Source organism: Streptopelia decaocto (assembly GCF_964273445.1).
Source record: "Streptopelia decaocto genome assembly, chromosome: 2".
NCBI classification, from domain to species: Eukaryota; Metazoa; Chordata; class Aves; order Columbiformes; family Columbidae; genus Streptopelia; species Streptopelia decaocto.
Window position 1 is genome coordinate 100,733,660 of NC_138655.1, and position 18,155 is coordinate 100,751,814.

Here is an 18,155-nt window from a genome sequence, read left to right on the forward strand (position 1 = left end):
TAGGGTTTAGGGTCATTAGGGTTAGGTTAGGTGTTAGAGTTAGGGTCATTAGGGTTAGGGTCATTACTGTTAGGGTTAGGGTAAGGATTAGGGTCATTAGGGTTAGGGTTAGGGTCAGGGTTAGGGTCATTAGGTTTAGGGTTAGGTTTATTAGGTTTAGGGTTAGGGTTTAGTGTTAGGGTTAGGGGTTATGGTTAGGGGTTAGGGTCATTAGGGTTAGGGTTAGGGGTTAGGGTCGTTAGGGTTAGGGTTAGGATTTAGGGTTAGGGTCGTTAGGGGGTATTAGGGTTAGGGTTAGGGGTTAGGGTAAGGGCTAGGGTCATTAGGGTTAGGGTTAGGGTCATTAGGGTTAGGGTTAGGATTTAGGGTTAGGGTTGTTAGGGTTAGGGTTAGGGTCATTACGGTTAGGGCCATTACGGTTAGGGTTAGGGTTGGGGTTATTAGCGTTAGATTTATGGTCATTATGGTTAGCGTTAGGGTTAGGGTTAGGGTCATTAAGGTTAGGGTTAGGGTTTAGGGTTGGGGTTAGGGTTAGGGTCATTAGGGTTAGGGTCATTACGTTAGGGTTAGGGTCGTTAGGGTTAGGGTTAGGGTTTAGGGTTAGGGTTTAGGGTTAGGGTTAAGGTCATTAGGGTTAGGGTTAGGGTCATTAGGGTTAGGGTTAGGGTCATTAGGGTTAGGTTTTGGGGTCATTAGGGTTAGGGTTAGGGTTTAGGGTCATTAGGGTTAGGGTTAGTGTTAGGGTTAGAGTTAGGGTCATTAGGGTTAGGGTTAGGGTCATTAGGGTTAGGGTTAGGATTAGGGTCGTTAGGGTTACGGTTAGGGTCAGGGTTAGGGTCATTAGGGTTAGGGTTATTAGGGTTAGGGTTAGGGTTTAGGGTTAGGGTTAGGCTTAGGATTTAGGGTTAGGGTCATTAGGGTTAGGGTTAGGGGTTAGGGTTAGGGTCATTAGGGTTAGAGTTAGGGTCATTAGGGTTAGGGTTACGGTTAGGGGTTAGGCTTAGGGTCATTAGGGTTAGGGTCGTTAGGGTTAGGGTCGTTAGGGTTAGGGTCGTTAGGGTTAGGGTTGGGGTTAGGGTTGGGGTTAGGGTTAGGGTTGGGGTTAGGGTTAGGGTTGGGGTTAGGGTTAGGGTTAGGGGTTAGGGTTAGGGGTTAGGGTTAGGGGTTAGGGGTTAGGGTTAGGGGTTAGGGTTAGGGGTTAGGGTTAGGGGTTAGGGTTAGGGGTTAGGGTTAGGGGTTAGGGTTAGGGGTTAGGGTTAGGGGTTAGGGTTAGGGGTTAGGGTTAGGGGTTAGGGTTAGGGGTTAGGGTTAGGGGTTAGGGTTAGGGGTTAGGGTTAGGGGTTAGGGTTAGGGGTTAGGGTTAGGGGTTAGGGTTAGGGGTTAGGGTTAGGGGTTAGGGTTAGGGGTTAGGGTTAGGGGTTAGGGTTAGGGGTTAGGGTTAGGGGTTAGGGGTTAGGGGTTAGGGGTTAGGGGTTAGGGGTTAGGGGTTAGGGGTTAGGGGTTAGGGGTTAGGGGTTAGGGGTTAGGGGTTAGGGGTTAGGGTTAGGGTTAGGGGTTAGGGTTAGGGGTTAGGGTTAGGGGTTAGGGTTAGGGGTTAGGGTTAGGGGTTAGGGTTAGGGGTTAGGGTTAGGGGTTAGGGTTAGGGGTTAGGGTTAGGGGTTAGGGTTAGGGGTTAGGGTTAGGGGTTAGGGTTAGGGGTTAGGGTTAGGGGTTAGGGGTTAGGGTTAGGGGTTAGGGTTAGGGGTTAGGGTTAGGGGTTAGGGTTAGGGGTTAGGGTTAGGGGTTAGGGTTAGGGGTTAAGGTTAGGAATAGGGTTAGGGTCATTAGGGTTAGGGTTAGGGTTTAGGGTTAGGGGTTAGGGTTAGGATTAGGGTCATTAGGGTTAGCGTTAGGATTTAGGGTTAGGGTTCGGGTCAAGTGTATGAGGTTTAAGAATCCCAAGTGCCCGATATAATCAGTGCTTTTCCTTCAATTAGTTTATATATTTCTTGAACTGCTTCCTCATCACTCATTTCTTTAAATCGCTTCTTGGAGAGTTCTTGAAGATCTTCCTTAAACTGCTCAAAAGTGATAGTTCTGAAAGACTTTCCTCTGTTAAAATGCACAAAAATTGAAAGAATTTTCCAGAGAGCACAACAAGAATTCTAAGAAGAGCGGAATTGTTTCAGTTTACTACAGTGAACAACAGAAAACTGCAACAGGACAGGAAGACCCATGCAGCCCACTTAAGGTGTCAAATAAAACATATCCCACGAACATCACTTTCTTTGTTATGTACATCAGCAGGGCAGTGCTTCAGAAACTTCACTTGAGGAACATTCAGAAATAAAGAGGAAATAAAGGGACCTGGCCTGCTGTGAGAATGCTTGCAGGTCATCAAATCAAACACTGTCTCCTTTGAGCTGATCACTTGTAAAGCCCGCATGCATAAAAGACAAAAACTGAAGCATCTTCAGGGAGTTTTGTTATTTAATATTTTTTATTCCTCTTCGAATAACTGGTTCTAAAGTATTAATCATAGGTGACTATTCATGTATTTACAGGTAAATGAAGAATAACACTATTGTGTAAAGCAAACTATTGAAAAGCATTTAAAAACTTGAAATTCCTCCTCTATTAACAACTGACAATTTTTAAAGTGATGCATTTAAATTCAGTATGTTTTTCTTCTTAGATCATCACCTTCATAAACATTCAAAGGTTCACAGAAAACACAAGACAGCACATAAACTCCCAGAAATTCAGACCTGAAGACTTGCTGTTGTTTTCACTAATAAGAAGCCCACATTGCCACACTAGTAAATTACTACTAAATTTAGTGGAGAAGATATTGCTAAAGCAGTGTACAGTGCAAAATCTGAGTGGGAAATCACACTTTACAAACAGCTATTTATAGTCACTCCTGCAGATCTCCTACATCCATCAGGCCGAAGGGTTCAGTTGATAAAACTCTTACAAAGAAACCCAGCATTCACCAGAAACGTGTTTAACTAAAAAGGGAGCCAGTGCAAGTCTGTTTTCTAACATTTAAAATATTCAGTTTAGGCAGGATACATTATGAAACTTTCGAAGTCATAGAAATATTTGAGGGTCCCTGTTCCTAGGAAACGTGATACTACCAACAGTTAGGATGTGACTCTGACTTCAATTAATTAAACATAAAATTAAATTTTATCCCAGGCTTTTAACACAAGGAGAAATCAGTTATTCACAACAAAATACACCACTAACACAACCATTTACATACCATCTGTTACTAGTATCCTTTTCAACACAGATCAACATGTAGCAAACCCCTATATCCCTCACAGTCCCTATTTTACCCAGAAATAAACTCTATCTGTTTTTTGACCAAACTTTGCCATTTGCAACTATTTTTCTGCTTTAGGTGAAGCATATGCTGGGAGTATCTCAGGGAATTACCTAGTAAAAGAACATCATGACAATGGAAATGAAGAATACAATCCAGTATTTCATTAATCAGAAAGACACAAGGAATAAACTGCAATTAATTAATTGGAATTTGTCCAGGATTTTCATTAATAGGGTTAAAATCCCTCTTCTGATGAAACATATCCAGTAACTTTTAACCAGCTCAAGAGGTCAGGACTTCATTTTGTTTTGCCTCTCATTTAGAAAAAGATGGCATTGGCATCTGCAAATCTTCAGCATAACACCACTCATCCAAAATATGAAAATCCAAGAGGGTGATGTCCTTTCCAATCCCTAACATTCTGTGATTCTGTTATTCTGTGATACACTGAAATCCCAATTGTACAGCAAGAAGCTACTTAACTCAAGTGTAAAACACATCCCTCCCCCCCCCCCCCAACAAAAAAAACCCAACAAGAATCCACATATAGATATAGATGATATAGATATAGATATATAGATAGATGATATAGATATAAATATAAATAATATAAATATAAATAAATATAAAAGTGGTCCAAGTAACTTAGAAACTTCAGGCTACGCTCATTCTCTATCCCCCTGGTTGCACAGCAAAAAGACATGAGAGGACACCATAAGGGAGGTATTCGACATTACTTTCCTGGCAGGCAAGTGCCAGGTTGAAAGAAGGAGAGAAACATTGTGTCTGCTTTTGTGACAGATAGGTGAGAGAGATTTTTCTCCTGGCCTGAAAAGATAAGAGATTTCAAATATTTTCCCACTGTGTATCACAATGAAACCACAATTTCTCAAACAACAGGAGAAAAAAAAAAAAAAAAAAGACGATTTGTCTCTCAAAGCAACAGCAGTAGAATGCTTGCCTGGGAAGTTAAGAGAAAGTTTTAACTCCTTCTTGTTCAGCTTGTCTTGTCCTTAACTCTCAATCTCTGAGCTCTTCTACAGTCTTTTGTCTTTTCCAGTGGAGCCACTGCATTTAACTATTCCTTTGCTGATAGGGCAAAATGGAGGGACACTGTGTAGCTCAATTACTGTGGCACCTCAGTCGTTCTCCTTCTCTACAGTTTTTAGGAGAAGGTCTATGCTAACTTTGAGAAATCTTCCCTATTGAAATCAGAATGTGAATCCCCAGCATGTCATCTTTCATGGAAGAAAGCGGAATACAAACCATGTTATAAGTTGGAATCCTGAGTGACTTTTTGTATGGCATAATAAAGATGCAGAAATATTGTCATGTATGTGCACTGCACTGCTCTTACTATTCCTGCTGGGCAGTAGTCTGTACTTAGTTGAGTTAACTTTGTTATAATGTTGTATATGAGGGTTTAAATAAATAAATGCTGTCTCACTAGAGATCTCACAGTTAATTACTGCAGAACCACAGTATAGCTCCAAAATAGAAAGCAGAGGATCAGCATGTGACTGTTCATTCTGCCTTCCCAGTAAGGCTTCTTTTAGCAGCACACAGCAGCTGCAGATAAAAATAGAAGGTGATAAGCAACTAGAATCTCTAGTTAAACACAGAAGTCACTCTCTGTGACAGCAAGGAGTCCAGAGCAACAATGAAGTCTCTCCGATTCATTAGTGCTGAAGCATTCGTGTCAAATGCAGAGTTTGCCAGGAAGAGTCTCAGCAGTATTGCTCATAATCTTTTTCCTCTTCTTTTTAAAGCCAGCTATTTATTGGAGCAAGGGGAAGTGATTCATGACTTGGTAAAGAACTGGCCACTTGTTGACTTTAACATGGGAAAACTTTTGGGAACTACTGTGGACTACCAGGAAGACCTGAGCCATAGAACATGCGCAGTGTGCTTGGAAAGCTGTCTGACAGGGCTGAGAGACTATGTGCTGAATCATCCTTCACCGTACGTGAAAAGGTTGAAAGTGGTCGACCTGACAGGTATAAAAGATGTTGAAGTTCAGTTTTGTGAATGTAAGAAGACAATGGGCAGGTGGGCCAGGACACAGCTGCTCTCTAAGCTTTGTTTAGAACTGCTTGTTTACCTGCAACAGATGCAGTGCAATCCAGGTACCTTTGAAATCAGTATTGATGTGCTGATTGACTTGTTTGTTACAGAGCGAAACTATGAGCTGGTAGTGCAGGCCCTGTTGAAGAAATGCTATTGTCCACTGAAGATCTGCTGTGTGTCATTCAGATCTGACAACCTGGCTTTGCAGAAATTCTTCTATATCATAAAGCTCACTGAACCCTCTTTATTGCGCAAACTGGAAATTGTTCACAATGTTCGCTTGGAAATGGAACACTTGGAAATACTCTTCAACAGTATCCACTTCCCTCTATTGATGTCCTTGACCTTGCCAGCACGAACATTTAATGTGCGAAGGTTCACAGCTACAGATGAACAGATGCTCACTAACATTGGAGAAAAGTTAGGTGAAATGACGCAGCTGACTGAGCTGAGTATGCCATTTTCTATACTCACAGGAAGAATACAGGGACTCCTCAGGTAATGTGATCATCCTGCTTTCAGTCAAACTGTAAAGAACAGGCCTTTGTGCCATCGGTAAGCTAAGAATATCTGAGAATAAGGGAAGTGAGCATATCTCAGGATATGTGTGAGAAAGGGAAGTAGAAAGCTAGGAAAGAGTATTTGTTGTGGAGAACTGGAAGCCAATATATATATTTAATACACTTAGAAGAACTGCCTGTTCTTATTAGCATTCCAGAGTATGTCTGATAAGTATGATGAGAATATACTTTTGGCTACCACATAAGAGATGGGTGCACCCAGACATTTTTTTATTTGCCTCATTCTTGAGCTTATATCTCAATCAGCTTGGGTTGACCTTTGGTGCAACACTTGAGTCATATTCTGAGTGTTTTTCAAGGTCTCTACTGAATTTTTGTCCTCTAAAAAACAGGCAGTAAATATACTAACATTTGCAGATACTGTATTTTTAGGTGGGCAGGGGAATAGTAGACTTTGATTTAAGACTTTGATTTCAATTGTTTGTTGTGGCTTTCGATCTCAAGGCAAGAAAGATCTGATGCTTTTCTGTACTGCACATTAAGCTAATACATGAATATTCATTATTAATTCCTGGGAAAAATTGGAAATTCTCAAAAAGATAACAAGGTGCCAGCAAACAGTTCATATTTGAATAGAAAATAAGTTAACTGTATGCTTTTCAGAGCATTAAAAAAAAAAAATCAGATAAAAGTTTCACTGCGACAAAATCACCTTGGTCTAAATTTCCTCCTATACAAAAAATATGTAGTTTCATGTATAAGTTGTGAATGGCGCACTGCTTATATTGATAGATATTAAGTACAAGTTTCTAACCTTGATCCAGCTGAGGTCTATGGCAGAAGTTTCACTAAGATTTAATATGTATGAAAGGGATCTCTTAATTTTTATCTGTCAAAACTCTTTTATATTCAGCTAGAATACTTGCACATAATCTAAGGTACAGTTTTTCCAACCTTCATCATCAGAAGGTCTTCTTACAACTTCAGAAAAATACAATGTATAATCTTCTTGGACATTTAAAAATATAGTAGAAACAAAACTAGAAACAAAAGCAGAAGTCTTGTCAGAATACTAATTGGCTTTCACTTTGGAGTGAATCCTTCCTTAATGAAAATGATCTAAATTTCTGGAGCTATAACAGCCTTCTATAAGGAGCAGCCACCAATGCTTTTACAGTATTAATGATCTGCTACTATTAATTCAGCAAGTAATAGACACCTGACAACATACAACTGATAACAGAATAGACACATGGAATTTTACCAAATTAATCCCCATTAAAACCACACAGTTGGAGTCATGCCCAGTAGGAGCTAATTCATGGAACTGATTTCAGGAGGAAAATATATTCGTCATTGTTGGCACATGCTTCTGTTTCTCAAAAGAGGTTATAAAAATAATATGTCAGATAGCTGCATTCAGAATGGGGATAGTTGTATGAAAGTTTGTAAATGTAGTTTTTCATTGGTTTATGCCTTAAAACTTTTTTTTCTCTTCAATTCGGCAGCCCACTAAAAACTCCGCTGAAGAAACTGAATGTTTCTAACTGCTCATTGAACCATGCTGATATGGCCTATTTAGCCAATAGCTTCCATGTTAATCACTTAGAAGCCCTGGACCTGAGCGGTCACAATATACCTGACCTTTACCCATCAACATTCTTTAAGCTTCTCAGCCATTCCTCTTCGGTGCTCAGGAGTCTTACCTTGGAGGACTGCAACATCCAAGACACTCATGTCAACATGTTGATTTTAGGTTTAAGTCCTTGTCAGAAACTAGAGGAGTTTAAGTTTCTTGGAAACCCACTGTCATCCCATGCACTTAAAAAACTTTTTACATTTCTCTGTGAGTTGCCAATGCTGAAAAATGTGGAGTTTCCAGTTCCAATGGACTGCTACCCTATTGGCATCACGTACCCGATTGATGACGTCAGTCTCTGCAGATTTGATCACCAAAAATATGAAAGTGTAGCAGAGGAGCTTAAGTTCATTTTACTCCAAGCAAATAGGGAGGATGTGAAGGCTTCAACTCCAGTCTTCGGCAGTTATGATGCAGCTGTTCAGGAGACGAACAATGAACTGGGAGCTTACTTGATCAAGTCCTTCAAAGAGGCTGTGGAAAAGTTCACTATTTCTCTTAACAAAATGAGTTAAAGGCATAATACAGTGGTGATGAAAAGCTCTGTCAAATCAGAAGTTAATTTAGTCTTTTCTAGAACTGTACCTTCATTGAAAAGTCTTGAGTTTCTTTTAATTTCTTGGCTGAATTTACTTCTGTTTCAATAACCTGTGATCATCTGAGGTATTTTAGCTATGCCATATCTATTGCATATACTTTACATAAGCACTACTTGATCTCATAAGAGATCAAAAGCACTTCGTTTCTCAGTAAAACAATAGGTGTCTAAGCTTGGCTGATTTCTTATACAGTTTCCTCTGGGTTTGGCAATGAGGATTGTAGCCATACAGAAAAGACAAGACCTTTCAAAATTCCAGCAGGATGTCCCAAAGATTTTGCGCATATCCTCACCTATGGCTCCCTAAAACAGTTTTTGGCCTTGGCCTTCCAAGTTCACCATTCTGTGTTTTATCCAGTACATTCCCAAAGGTGAGGGATGTATAACAGCCTCCATTCCCTTATGCTTCTCTTTCTTCTACAGAGACAAGCACAATAAACCTCCTTTTGCACAGGGTTTTGTCTAATACATTGTGTTGGTGAGGAGTGAAGTCCTGTACTGAGGAGGCAGCAAACCAAATTGTTGGTTGCCTTCCCCCAGCAATACAAAGCAGCCTATGAGGACTCTGCTGAAGCTCTTGCCAAGTTTATGTCACAAAGCCGTACCAGCACAGTGCTGTACAGCTACGAGTGTGATGCCAGCAGGTAAGTGCCTCAGTTACCCCCTTTGTTGTATCACCTTATTGGCTGGTAGAATGTATCTTGCTGCTTTCAGCTGTTTTAAAGAAAGTCTAGGACTAGTGTCAAAAACAAACATAGAAAAATTAATCCAATGCCAATTTCAAAAAGGGAGAAGGGGGGTTCCTGAGTAACTAGAAGTTCATCTACATAAAATACTGCCTTCTTCTGCAGGGACTGTGTATTGTTCTGCTTCATAAGTAAAACCGGCACCTGGAGGAATGACATTTATTTGGCAAGCTACAATGCAAGAAATGTGTTTGCATGACAAAGTAAAGAAAATCCCAGACAACCACACACACTTGTGTTGGAACGTGGGTAAAGGAGCACAGAACAAATCTGGGAAGGGTACTATAATGGGGGAGTAGGCAAGTGTCAGAGTCTTCCCAGCTTCTCACCTGTAATGCTGTAGACAGACCAGAGAGGAAGATATTAGAAAATCTTACCTAGTATCAGCCAATTTTAGATCTCTGCTGACAGCCTCTGTCAACTCAAGAGGGTTAAAAGTGCTCTGATGTAAAACTAGAGACTTGGTTAGCTTCTAGGTGATACAAAACAAACAAAAAATAAAACAAACAAAACAAAAACAACCAACCAACCAAAAAAAAAATAGGATGCTCAAGTTAATGCCCAGCACTCTGCCACTAGATATACCTTAACAGCTCATGAGAACTTGATTTTACAGCACTGAAAGTGAATGTTGTAGTAGTAGTTGAGGTATCATTGTAAACTAAGCTAGTTTCCAGATAAAAAAAAAAAAAAAAAAAAGACTGAATGCCAGGCATAGCTTACAGGTTGCACAGCATGCATTTAAATGATTTTTTGATGTCTTCTTAGCTTATGTTCTTCCTTCTAACATGTTTTATTGATTAAACATACAATGGTTAAATTAAAAGTGAACAGATGTGGCCTGTTTATGTTTAGAGCACTAAAAAATATATAAGTAAGCTAACTCGCTGATCCAAGCAGCTATGATTTAGAAAATGCCAGAAATTAGGTTCCAATATGGTCTTGCTTATATTTGGACAGACTTCCACATGGTCCCTTGTCCTCACCTCTGCTCTTTACCTTTCCCTCCTTCTGACCTTGCATTTTTTCATCCTAGACTTGACCCATGACTTCTCAGCCAGACATGAGTGGTTTGAATTTTGCTAGGCCAAGGCTCTACTTTGGGCTCTGGCCATAGTGCGCACAGAGGAGAAGGTTTAGGATTAGGTATAGGGTTAGTGCTAAGGTTAGATTTATGTCCATTAGAGTTAGCACCATTAAGACTAGGGTTAGCACTAGGGCAATTAGGTTTAATGTTAGAGTTAACATCTACTTTCACTCAAAGAGTAAAGCCTCATCCCAATTCCAGCCAAGCATTCTGACACCTGCTTTGGCTAGAAGTGATTGTGTAGTCACGAGGCAGTTGGCTTACTGATCTCTCTGGGAAAAAAATATAAAAAAGAATTGTTGCCAAATGGTTACAAACTCTGATGGTGCTATGTCACAACTCTTCGCTTTTTCTTTCTCACCATGGTCCATCCTGTACCTCTTGCTACCCTCCATCTTATCCACCTGCCTTGGCTTTTAAGCTACTTTGTACCTTTTTCTACTCCGCTTCTTACACAGGTTATGTGGGGAGGTGGAACAAAAAAGACAGCGATCCTCATTTTATTTCCTGATGTTTCAAACGCCACGAGGTTCTTGCAGTGACAGACTTGGAGGTTTAGGTGCTAAACTAGTAAGTGCTTACTGAACATACTCAAAAAGAATTTTAGAGGCTAAAACGATGACATTTCATTTTCACTCAGTTCTTTAAAAGGAATGCAACTCTTACATCCTAGAATCAGACCAGCTTATTTCCTAAAGACTCTAGTCTTCAAGGCATTTCAGGACTATAATTTCTCAGTAGAATTATTATTAAATATATATGTATTTGTAAGCATTCAGTACCAAAATAAAAAAAAACCCTCCCAATCTTAGTTTGAAATATTTGAACTCTTAAACTCTTATTCTGTGAGGGCACAAATGATACTACCAGGGAAAAACTGGACAGTATCAAAACTGGCTACAGACCTCATGGCAGGGGTGGTGGGGGCAGTAGCAAAGGGCATGGGGAAAAGCCCAGCTGGTGTTCTTGCCAATCCTGCTGGTGAGGGAAAAGGCAACTAAAAAGGAACTAAAAGCAAGTAGAGACCTGACATGCACTCTGCTGGTCTCCAAAACACACCAAGAGGCATGTGGAGGCACTCACATTTCAGTGAAAGACAAACAGAGCGCCCTGGCTATACATAAAGCACTGGAAGCACCCCAGGCAAAGCATCCTTGCCCAAACCTACTGCTGACTCTAAGACTAAGACACCCATAGTGGTGTACCATTAAGTGTTACTGTGCATCATGACCTTCTGAATGCCTTTCAGTATGCTTCAGGCACATCTGGGAGCTGTGTCAAGTGTACCAGAATCATATCAGGGGTTTTCTGTGCTCCCCACTGCTCTCAAGAGTGTTTCTGAGGTGAACCAGGGTTTCAAGTGACATTTTGCACATACCAGGCTCTAAGTATCTTACAGTATGGCCACAGGAACCTCCATTAGCCTTGCTTTGCACCATGGCCCTCTGAGAGCCTTTTATTATGTCCTAAGAGAAGCCAAAAGATATTTAGAGTGCACCAAGGGCATCCAATTACATTTCTCTCCTCCCCAGTGGTCCAAGAATGCCTTTTCATGTATTACTTGATATGCTGTGCAAACCTAGCACCTTCAGATGCCTTCTGGTAGCCCACAGGGCTTTGTCTTTCATTGTACCTATGGGCCCCTGGGTTGCCTTTGATGTGCCCCCAAGGGTATCTCTGAATGCCTACTGTCATGGAGGTACTCCAAGGTTAGTTTAAGGGACAACAGGGTCCAAAACAACTTTTAAACCGGTGAGAAACAGGGTTTTAGCACTCCAAAGTGACTTAAATAAAGGTTCGGATATCAGTTGAGGAAAATTATTAAGGGGCAGCAACTAATACAACAGGCGGTCCACAGTGTGCATGCACGTGGCTTCACTTAAAACAATGCCAGGGCCGTCCCTGAGAAGTACACGCTTGCCTAAACACGGTGTGGGATTATTTTTAAAGAGATACACGTACTCGTAGTGAGTACGGGAAGTGTACACTCGCGATTCTGTGAGGGTTAATTTACTTACACGTGCAAATGTGCACGGAATATTACACATGCTTATGTGGAAGCACGGGAGGAAAATATACTCGCGATTGTGCAAGAAAATAATTTATACACGTGCTCATATTGAGCACGGAAAGTTACACATGCAAATGTGCACGGAAGGAAAAATATACTCGCAATCCTGCAAGAAGTTTTACTCACAGTCGTGGCGGCAAGGCAAGTGGAGTCTCCATCCCGGGGAGGGGGGCTCTTGGCGGCAGCCTCTTGCTCGTGCTCCGAGAGACCCGTGACAATGGGTGGAGTCTCGACGAGAATCCCGTTTTTATACTGGCTGATCAGATCTGACTGTAGGCATTCTAGAAGTTTCTCTGCACCCCCACACTGGCTGTGGGTGCCCCTGAAGCCTCCAAACATCCCCCACACTGGCCACAGGTGCCCAGCAGCTCACTGGCGCCTCAGCACTCCCTTCTCCTAATGGCCCTGGTCAGGGTGCTCTGGGGCCAAACAAAAGCAGCTGTTAGCCTCAAGTAGCAGAGAGAGAGGGAGATGTGCCTACTCCTTCCATACTGAAGGAGGGAGGGGGAGAGAGGGGGGTTTGCATTCTGCCACACCTACATACACCTAATCCTTAACTAAAGCCTAAACCTACACCTACACCTACACACAGTGGTATGCAGGTGCCTTGTGGTGTACAGCATGCCTTTCCAAGTGCCTTTTGACAGTCGCCTACAGTTTACTAGGTCATCTGATCACCTTTCTGTGTTCCCTCTGTTGCTGCACATCAAGCTACAGAGACAGGTAATAGCTACTTTCAGCTTTGGTTGTTTATAACTTCATTCTGCTTTGCCCAAGAGCACCAAGATAAAAAGCACTGGCCTTGAACTTAGTGAGGAATTTGAGCCCTGCATCACTGCTATCCCACTCAGAGCAGATATGTTGATTGTAATACAAAAGTATGGTTTTATTTAATCATATATAAACTATGAGAGTAGAACAATCTTCCAATACCCAACAAAAACATTAGGTCCTAAACATTAACAACACTAAACAATGTGTCCAAAAAGAGGAAGAATTGAATGAAGCAGGAAGTTTTTATTGAGCATCTACATTTTTCAAAAATTTCAAAATGAAACACACTGAAGAGGTCATTCAGTTCAGAAAAGCAGATTTTACTTAACAGCAGCACAAACACTTTCAAAACATACATATTTGAAAATAGACTGCATTTCATCAACTAACTTGTGGTTTACCAATTGTTACAGTTATATTTGCAACCAGGTGGAGTGACTGCATCATAGCCTTTGTATGAGTTGGGTGCTCTCAGGTTTCACTGGTATAACTGCAATATACTATAACTGCTAGTAGCTCATAAAAAAAAACCACACACACACACACAACACACATAACTTGTCAATTTACTGTTACTGTCACCTGGAGGCTTCAGCTAACAAAGTATTTTAAATAGAGAAATGTGATTTTTAAAAAAGCGTAGCAAATTATGAACTTCAAGGAAACACTTTATGCATGTAATAGACAAATTTGAGTGGGCATACATATTTCTGAAGTTTCCTGAACCAGGACTAATCCCAACACAACCAACATAGCAGCATTTTGGTAAGGGAGGAAGCCAACTTTTCCTAAAACCTTTCCCTTTTATTTAGATGCAGAACAAAAATTAAAATAATCAAAAGTTGCTTACATTTCTAGATATTTAAAAATACCACTGCCTTACCATTTATTTTCTGTGTTTCACCAGTTTAACAACTGTCAGAATATGCTACATATAAACATCCTAACCCATTCACCATTTACCAATTAACTACAGAAATATTTTCTACATCAATTTATCCTCTTAAAATATAATTTAAATATAATTTTTAAACAGAAAAACCAGAACACATTATCAGAAGATTCAGCTTATGGGTCATTTTTAATGCACTGGAACTCTTATGAAGCTGCTCAAATTATGGCAAATAAGTTTGTTTTCTCATTTGGGAGGGGAGTTTGAACAAAATGTGCAATCAAGTTAAGAATAAATGGTGATCACTTCACGTCCACTGCCTCGGACCAAGAGAACTCTATCCAGACCTTCTGTCAGAACTTCCAAAAACTCCATGTCTGAGATATCATTAAGTCAAGGAATCTATTCAGAAAAGAAACAAAATAACCACTAATCTCTCAAAAAGTCTAACGTATAATGCAAAAATTAAGTTCAACAATTTCATCAAGGAGTTTTCCTGTGTCATCCTTTACTGTCCCATTATGTAATCTACTTGCTTGTTTAAGTGGAAGCAAGGGCCAATTGGGGGGAAAATTCTAATTCTGCCCTACTCACCTACAGAAAATACTAAAGCACATATTATTTTAAAATAGGTTTAAAATTTAGAAATGCTTTACATCAATTCCATCAAAAAACCACCGTTAACACTTCTTAAAACTCTGTGGAATCAAAAGTAATTTTCTTAAAGGTAAACTCATGCTTACTACAATTACTAATGGTTATCCCAACAAACAACAACACAATCACAAAAATCAAGTTCCCAGTTTCAAGAAATATGGAAGCAATATAGTAGAGGATACAGTTTTCATCTCCTTTTCTGTTTTTAGGAGGTCCAGGCATATTCAAGAGAACTAGCTGAGCATGCTGTGATTTATCAAGCACTACTCCATTGAGCTTCACAGCGGTGTGCATTCTTCTCACATTTGTCTGATTCCTAACATGCAAATAAATATTTTTAAGTACTGTCACAATACTTACGTATTTGAATTACATGTCTTTAAATTTATATATTTAACCCATACGCATGTAGAATGAGCTGTTTTCATGGACACTAGCATTTGTACACATTCAAAATAAATTTGATAAAATACATTCCCTAGGTTTATAAGATTTTTCCTTCGAACAGAACATGTAACTCTGAAATTCAAACAATACTAAGTAGATTACCAAAATGCACAAATCTTCTGATTGCCAGTTAACTTTTACAAAGATGAAGTAAAAACTGAATTTCAGTAGAAATTGTTTAGTGCAAACACACTGAGAATCTAATTTGTTGAATTATATAAAAAAGTAACTGGATTTGTACAAGAAATTCCAAACAAAGGAATTACAGGAATGTGATGGAAAGATTACAGTATAAGATTGCCCTCATGCTCCTTTAGAAAGAATACAAGATTACTGTAAGCCTGGTAAAGAAAATTCAGAAACAATATAGAACTTCTGAAAAAATTACTAGCTTCTCATGTCACAAGAGTAAGACAGTAAGCAATAAACTGAAATTGAGCATCTCCCCTTACATTATCAATAGTAACTAATGCTTCACTTGTGTACCCACAACTATAATCACTAAGTTTGAGTGCAAAAGGAAGAAATTGCTAGGACTTCAGAGATTTCCTTATTTTAGGATCTACCATGGATGATTAGTTGCTCTTCTGAACAAAATAGGAGTTTCCTTACAGTTCCTGAGAAACTGCCATCTGTGTAAAACTAACAAAGACTGGAAACGATTCATATGCTACAGTGCAACAGAAACATCCAGACTCTAACTTAAGGCCATTTATCAAGAAGATCCACTGCCCAAAAGTAGATTCTTTACAAGTGAATTGAGTCACTTCAAAGGGAACATCAGAAACACATCTCAAGAGCTGCTATGCTGACATAAGACATATGTTGCTCTATCCTGTGCAATTTTCGTAGCACTGTAACTAGTGGTCTCCCAGTAAAAGCACAACTGCCCCCTGCCGAGCTGGGCTCACACGCTGTCCTGTGGCAGAGAGAGGAACAGATTACCAGCAGCAGGTCATGAGACAGGCAGTCGGCATCTTTCAAATTTCACTAAGCAATCAAAATTACAGCACAAACTCCAGCACTGTTTCAGCTCAATTAAACAATAGAAATGAATGAGATGTCTTTTCCCAAAAGACAAATGTTTAGGAGGCCAGAATTTACAAAAGGAAACTCAACTTTGTTCTACTACCAGAAGTCATTTCAGTGGACTACACCAACACACAATCCTGGAATCTTCTAGCAACAGCCTCAGATTATATAAATAACTATGGAGTTGAGAACAACCACCAGATACAGGATCATTCAAACACAGGAGACCAAGAAAGGTGAAAAATGCTGGGATCATATGTACTTGTATTCTATTAAGTCCTATTTTTACTATGAAGGAAAAAATGCATTAACAGAACACTATTAGAAATAGCATGTCTCATGTAGTATTTTCATCCTTGATTTTGCAAGGGCAATTAAAAAAACAAAGGCATTTGGCCTGAAATTTAGTGACCAGTGGAGACCAACTTCATAATTTCAAATGATTCTCTTCGCTTCACATTCTCTTCACATTTTCCCTCAAGACAATGACATTTCCAAAACTGAATTTATCAGTCCCCCCAGGAAATTTTCTGTCACATCTACCATCTATCCTAAGACCCAACTGTGTAACAATCATATAAGGAAGAATACTTGAAGCTCAGATTTTCAGAAGCAGAACAGCAGCTCAAAAATACCGAAGAATAACTGAAGAAAGAGTGTATCATTAAAGAGGTGTATAAATACTGAAGTAGAAACATTGCCAAGCTAAAGATAAAATGCAAGGGAAATATGGAGGGTGTATATTTTTGACAGAGTGGGCAAGAATTAGGCACTGAAAGGCCGAAATTAACTAAAGGTACATTGTGTACAATGTGAACCAAGGCTGATTAACTTCATTTAGCCTTCAAGTTCTGGTAGAACTGAAACCATGCATGGTACACAAAGTAAGTTTTCTAAGTTTTTGTAAGAAGCTCAATTTGTTAAACAGACAAAACAAAGGCAACACTGCGCTCTGAAAAAAGCAGAGCAGTCACAAGTCAGTTCCACCCATGAACAGAGATGCAGTGTCCCATTTTTGTAAGCTGTCATACCCAATGCATATCTGTACTTATGCTATTTCTACACATACATGAGTTGGTAGAATGGAGGCAAGAACTGGCATTTGATAAAAAAAATGAAAGTTCCCTTTGTGATATAACTACTTGGACAATAAGGATAGAACAATGTGGGCTGTTTTTCCAGAACAAAAATACATTCACTTTAATGTAGTTAATTAGAAGACTACACTAGTGTAATATTTAGTTAAGTTTCACATTCTTACAGAAAATAAAATTCGCATTCTGTGACTTACCTTGAAGGAAAAGTTGATAATATTTAGAAGAAAGCATAAGTCAAAATGAAGAATATTTTTCAGTGAAAAATGCTAAATCACAGTATATAAAACAACACACAAAAATACACATATTGCAAATCATTATTTAGGCAACATGCATACAATGCACAAGACCACAAGAGCCAGGGAACACAACCTAGGTTGCTTAAGTGAAATGAAATTTCAACTTACAGATTTCCCCATTCTCTACATGGAAGGGAAGCAAATGCACAGAAAAAAGTGCATGCCATTAGGTACATTTTTAAAATCAACAGTATTAATATATTGTAGAGGCATAGCAAGTTTGAACTGTAATTTCCACTCCCAACCACATACAATAGTTTTAAAATAATATCTGAAGTCTGTCTCTTGTACAATTCTCAAGTAATAGGAAATATTTCCAAAATACAATAATAGAATAATTTCAGTTGGGAGAGACCCTCAGGATCATAAAGTCCAACCACAACCTCACTCTAGCACTGAAACATGTCACTAAGAGCCTCGTCTAAATGCCTTTTAAACACCTCCAAGGATGGTGACTCCACCACTTCCCTGGGCAGCCTGTTCAACCTGACAACCCTTTCTGTGAATAATTTTTTCCTAATATCCAAGCTAAATCTCCCCTAGTGCAACTTCAGGCCATTTCCTCTTGTACTATCACTTGTTACTTGGGAGAAGAGACCAACACCCTCCATGCTACAACCTCCATCTACATAGTTGTAGAGAGTGATAAGGTCTCCCCGCAGACTCCTTTTCTCCAAGTTAAACAGCCCCAGTTCCCTGGGCTGCTCCTCATCAGACTAGTCTCCAGACCACTCATCATTTTCTTTGCCCTTCTACAAACTCACTCTAGTACCTCAATGTCTTTCCTGTAGTGAGGGGCCCAAAACTGAACACAGTATTCAGGGTGGGGCCTCACCAGTGACAAGTTCAGGGACACAATCACTTACTTAGTCCTGCTGGCCACATTATTGCAGATACAAGCCAGAATGCTGTTGG

At 39.8% G+C, this 18,155-nt stretch overlaps 2 protein-coding genes across 7 annotated transcripts in view; one reads left to right on the forward strand and one right to left on the reverse strand.

Moving 5' to 3' along the window:
* The first annotated feature begins 4,953 nt into the window (after window positions 1-4,953).
* Window positions 4,954-8,593, forward strand: LRRC14B (leucine rich repeat containing 14B). 2 transcript variants are annotated; one of them, XM_082046840.1, is made up of 3 exons: window positions 4,954-5,310; window positions 5,488-5,878; window positions 7,410-8,593. In XM_082046840.1, exons 1-3 carry the CDS (start codon window positions 4,974-4,976, stop codon window positions 8,053-8,055), a joined length of 1,374 nt encoding a protein of 457 aa, XP_081902966.1. In that variant the 5' UTR covers window positions 4,954-4,973; the 3' UTR covers window positions 8,056-8,593. The 2 variants fall into 2 exon arrangements, with proteins under 2 accessions (XP_081902966.1, XP_081902965.1); XM_082046839.1 differs by having other exon boundaries at window positions 4,954-5,878.
* A 4,522-nt stretch (window positions 8,594-13,115) lies between these two features.
* The window catches only part of SLC12A7 (solute carrier family 12 member 7), a 70,165-nt gene continuing 65,125 nt past the window's right edge, over window positions 13,116-18,155 (reverse strand). For all 5 annotated transcript variants that reach the window (XM_082046836.1, XM_082046835.1, XM_082046837.1 and 2 more), the window contains 2 exons: window positions 14,548-14,681; window positions 13,116-14,085 (listed from right to left, as the gene is read on the reverse strand). In XM_082046836.1, coding sequence (XP_081902962.1) covers window positions 13,994-14,085; window positions 14,548-14,681 — 226 coding nt within the window. In that variant the 3' untranslated portion in view covers window positions 13,116-13,993. The remainder of the gene's footprint in view (window positions 14,086-14,547; window positions 14,682-18,155) is intronic.

Excerpts from the sequence above, each read along its gene's own strand:
- LRRC14B (XM_082046839.1), top strand. The coding sequence starts at position 4,974 with ATGAAGTCTCTCCGATTCATTAGTGCTGAAGCATTCGTGTCAAATGCA. Across the intron at positions 5,879-7,409 it reads AGAATACAGGGACTCCTCAG|CCCACTAAAAACTCCGCTGA; the intron begins GTAATGTGATCA and ends TCAATTCGGCAG.